This window comes from Myotis davidii, unplaced genomic scaffold (genome assembly GCF_000327345.1).
Source record: "Myotis davidii unplaced genomic scaffold, ASM32734v1 scaffold370, whole genome shotgun sequence".
NCBI lineage: Eukaryota > Metazoa > Chordata > Mammalia > Chiroptera > Vespertilionidae > Myotis > Myotis davidii.
This window is the reverse complement of record NW_006288615.1, coordinates 5,506,591-5,511,474: the sequence shown is the minus strand read 5'-3', so window position 1 is coordinate 5,511,474 and position 4,884 is coordinate 5,506,591. Positions and strand designations below refer to the sequence as shown.

The following is a 4,884-nucleotide window of genomic DNA, read 5'->3' as shown; positions in this document are numbered from 1 at the left end:
TCAGATGATGGTGGGCACCCGCCCGCTGCCGCTGTTCCGGTTATTGCTCTTCCGGGACAGGTTGGGGGTGGCCATGAGCACGAAGCGCTCGTCGGGGCAGCCGTACTGCAGCAGGACCTCGATGCACTCCTGGCTGGAGGCCTGCCGGGCATAGGCCAGCGCCGTGTTCCCGTGTGCGTCGCGGGCCATGACGTCCACCCCGTACTGCGGAGGCAACAGAGCCATGTTAGTGTCCCGGGGGAGGAGGCCAGGGCAGCCGAGGACGGCGACCGCCTGCCCGGTGTTGGAGGACAACCTGGCTCCGAGGTGCATGCTTCCAGGCAAGAATGTGCTTTTGCAACTCAAAGCCCCTCCTCTGTGCAACTGAAATGGACCACGGATGACTCTAGTTTTGCTATGTCTGTTTTGACCTTGCAATTGTAAACACAAAAAAACGATCATTCTAAAATCTCAGAGGCAATTTGTTTTCACTGTGGGTCACACACAGTTAATACGTAAAAGCTAAGAAAAAATCGCCTATAACCTATCCACGGATAATCTTGGTTAAGAGTTCCGCGTATTTCCTTCAAATGGTTTTCCTTTGGGTCTAAATGTGTAATTGCGGTAAAACTTACACAAGTAATGCGTATCTTTTTTTCCCCTTTACTGAACACTGTACTGGGATCATCTTCTCACATCATTAACAATTATGCAAAAGCATGACAGGTTGTAGCCGCCCGGTACTCCTCCGCGTGAACTAGCGCGGGCTCTGCCCTGGGCTGCCATGCGCTCTGTGTCACACTGTCATTGGCACACATTGTGCTGTGATGTGCGCCCTCACACGGATGTTTCTCAGGGTCTCTGATTACTAGATGCTGAGAAGACAGGGAGACACTAGGGTTCTTGCTCTTGAAAAGGATGGCGGCCCTGGCCACGATGCTCAGTGGTTAGAGCATTGCCCTGACAGGCCAAGGTTGCAGATTCAACCCCCGGTCAGGCACATACAAGGAGCAACCAACGAGTGCATGAATAGGTGGAACAATGAATCGATGTTTTTCTCTCTCTTGCTTCCTTTCTCTAAAATCAATCAATAAAGAAAGAAAGGAAATGGGTGGACCGACGCTGGCCAGGTGGCGCAGCTGTTCAGAGCGTAGTCCTATGCACCAAAAATTGCCTGTTTGAAACATGGATGTGAGAGCGAAGCATTGATATGGGAGGTAACTGATTGATGCTTCTCTCTAAAAGAGAAAAATAATCAAATCAAATCAATAAAAAATCTATATATTTTTTAAAAAGGGTGGACTGTGCCAAAGCCGGTTTGGCTCGGCGGATGGAGCGTCGGCCTGCGGACTGGAAGGTCCCGGGTTCATTCCGGTCGAAGGGCATGTACCTGGGTTGTTTATAGCCGAAGCCGGTTTGGCTCAGTGGATAGAGCGTCGGCCTGCGGACTGAAGGGTCCCAGGTTCGGTTCCGGTCAAGGGCGTGTGCCTGGGTTGCGGGCGCTTCCCCAGTGGGGGATGTGCAGGAGGCAGCTGATCGATGTTTCTCTCTCATCGATGTTTCTGACTCTCTATCTCTCTCCCTTCCACTCTGTGAAAAATCAATGGAATATATTTAAAAAAAATAAAATAAAATAAATAAAAAATAAAAAGGGTGGACTGACTTCCACTCCCAACAATATTTAGGAATCTTGCCAGCATGGAGCGATGCAATTAAAAGGACTTTGGGAGGGAAAGATGGTATGCAATTCGTTATGAAACTCTGTTCCCCTCGTCCCCAGCGCAAGTCCATAGGGTGGAGTCCTAACCCCAGCACTTCAGAACGTGACTATACAGTCAAACCTTGCTTCTCAAAAGTCTCCCATCTTGAACAATTCGGTTCCTGACCAAGTTGTTCACAGAAAAAAATGTCTCGGTTGTCAACCAAACTTCAGTTTTTGACCTGACAACCCTTTTATGCTGATTCCTCAGCATGACAAAAGGCGTTTCTCAGGCAACGAAGGAGAGACTGCCTTTGTTGCTTGCAAATCAACAATTAGCACAAGTTTAAAACATGAAGAGGCCATCAAGACTGCTAATGTTGCTAAGGGTGTGAAAGAAACAATGATCACAGGCAAGTGAAAAACTGTTGTTGATTGGATAAAGGAAGAGCAGTGAGCCAGTGACACATTTTGGAAGGCAGCTATGCTCACCACTATGCCACCAACGCCAATAGTGACGCATTTTGGAGGCAGTGATATTTGAACAAGCAAAGACTGCATGCTGATCTGAAAGACACCCCTGGACCAAGTGCTGAAAGTGATTCCTTTGAGGCTAGGAGGGGTGGCTTGATAAATTTAAGAAAAGTATGTGTTTATAGGTTAAACAGTACGTGAGACATGTACTGTATATAAGAAAGGTTAAAACAGGGAATCAATCATTTGGGGGTCTGGAACAGATTAATTCAATTTATATTATTTTTAATGGGAAAAAATGACTTGGTTTCCGAACAAATCACTTCTCCAACAGCCTTCTGGAATGAATTAAGTTCGAGAACCAAGGTGCCGCTGTCTTTGGAGACAGGGCCTTCAGAGAGGTAATGAAGTTCATATGGGTGGGGCCCTAATCCAATAGGAATAGTGTCCTAAGAAGAGGAGGAGACACCAGGGATGCACTCACACACAGGCAAGGCCCCGTGAAGACACAGGGAGGGAAGGCATCTGCGACCTGGCCCTCACCTTGATCTGGGACTTTTGGCTTTGGCGACTGTGAGAAAATAAATTTCTGTTGTTGAAGTCCCCAGTCTGTGGTATTTGTTAGAGCAGCCCGAACTGACTAACACACAACTGTTACAGTGAAGCTGAACATTTGAGTGATTTTGATATCTGGGCATCTAATTCTCTCCCCATTCCAGTTTCATGACCAATGTTTTGTTGGGAATTAAAAAAATAATTTCCCCAATAAAAATTAATCAGAATAGCCTAGACAAAGCACTTTGACAAACTCCTACCATATCAAATCTCACAGTTTAGGGTCTACTATTTTTGTGTTATGCGAATGAAAAACCCCAACGTTTGTAATCCATTCAGTTTTTATCCTTCTTGTCTATCCCTACCTCCTAAAAAATAATGGGAGTATTTTGTTGGTGTTTTTTATGTGTGTGTGTGGACAAAGACGAGAGACCCCCACTCACCATGATGGACCCAAAGGGGTACCCTAAAAAGGTGAACGAAGAGTCCCCACCGGAGGACGGCACATCCACTGACTTCCTGCCTTTTATCAGGAGGCCTCACACAGGTGAGCCCTCACGGCAGGAGCCTCCACACGGAGCCCCAGGTTCCCGACTGCTATTGCTGCCCACAGCCAGGCTGGCACCCGCGGTGCCCACAGTGCCTCCGCCCCTGGCCGGGCAATCGGGCTACCTACCCAGATGAGGAGCTGCGCCAGGACCACGTTCCCCTTCCGGCAGGCCAGGTGCAGCGCCGTGCGGCCGTCGCCTTCCCCGCAGGTCTCGTTCACCTCGTCCCGGGAGCCGTGTGCCAGCAGCAGGATGACCGCCCGCAGGTCTTCGTCGGCCGTGGCCCGCAGCAGGTGCTGGCCCAGGGACAGCTCGGTGCAGGGCAGCGGGGCCAGGAAGAGCTTCTGCTCGTACTTGGCCCGGATCCACCGCTCCTTCTCTTCCCTGCAAGAGGCAGGCATGGTCACAGTCAGGCAGGGCCACTGAGGCGGCACCCCTATCCCGTCACCCTGCTCACCAGGAAGCGTGGAAGAGGAAGAGAAACAATGGGAGACACGTGTCTTTGCCAGCGTGGGGAGGCCCGGGGGAGAGGCTCACCTCTGGTTCACAAAGTGGGGCACCCCACCAGCAGCACCGGCACCCAGGGGGGAACTGGTAGCAATGCAGGTCCCCAGGCCTCATGAATCAGGACCGCAGAGGAGGGTGTTTCAACCAGCCCGGCAGGCGGTTCTGATGCCCTGAGGTGTCAGTGCAGTGTAACTTAGTATTGCCCTGTCCATGGCCTTGAGCTCTCATTTGATTTCCTTTGCTTTCACTGCAGAGTTTGTGCCCCTGAGGAATCCTGCTCCTGCCCAGCACCCATCGGGCACCATTCAGGGCAGGTGCCACCCGCATGGAGGTCCATTCTCCCGTAAGGACAACGGTGAGTCAGGATTGAGGACGCTGGGCTGGAGTTGGGGCAGGATAGTGGTGGGCCGCCCAACCGGGTGTGACCTGCTCTTAGACCTCCCAGGAGTGAGGTCTCCTGGGGCTCTAGCCAGCGGTGCTCAACCTGTGGGTCGCGAATAATGAAAATACATCCTGCATATCAGATATTTACATTACGATTCATAACAGTAGCAAAATTACAGTTATGAAGTAGCAACGAACATAATTTTATGGTTGGGGGTCACCACAACATGAGGAACTGTATTAAAGGGTCGTGGCATCAGGAAGGTTGAGAACCACATAGACACTTCCAGTGAAGAGCCCACTGCTACAAACCCCATACGGAAGGCAGAGGCTCGAACGGGGGGGTTAGAGAAGACACAGCTGCCCCCGTCACCGTCAGCAACTCTGCCATCACGTCCCTGACTCCTTAAGTGAGGGAATGTGTAGGGCCCAGCCGAGGAGACAGGACCAGCTGCCAAGGCCAGAGCTGGGCTAGGGGTGCAGAGGAGGGATGAGGTTGGGGAAGGGGGTGGAGCCTTGGTTGTAGTAACAGTGGCAGCTGGAGCCCCTCCCCCAACAGCACAGTTCACGGAGAATGAGCTTCAGGAGTTGGGTGGGTGTGATGACAACGCTCACCCCTCCTCCAAAGGGGCCAGGACACTGCCTGTGACCCCGGGAGGAAGGCTGGGAGAAAGGGGTGGGGGGAGAGGGTGAAAAGGAGGAAACCCAATAGCAAGGTGTGTTTATGGTGACCTGGAG

General features: G+C 51.3%; 1 protein-coding gene across 2 annotated transcripts in view; it reads right to left on the bottom strand.

The window, feature by feature from the left end:
* Positions 1 to 4,884, bottom strand: part of AGAP1 (ArfGAP with GTPase domain, ankyrin repeat and PH domain 1) — a 417,400-nt gene continuing 412,516 nt past the window's right edge. For both annotated transcript variants that reach the window (XM_015561885.1, XM_006760461.2), the window contains 2 exons: positions 3,384 to 3,639; positions 1 to 204 (listed from right to left, as the gene is read on the bottom strand). In XM_015561885.1, the coding sequence (XP_015417371.1) occupies positions 1 to 204; positions 3,384 to 3,639 (460 nt within the window). The remainder of the gene's footprint in view (positions 205 to 3,383; positions 3,640 to 4,884) is intronic.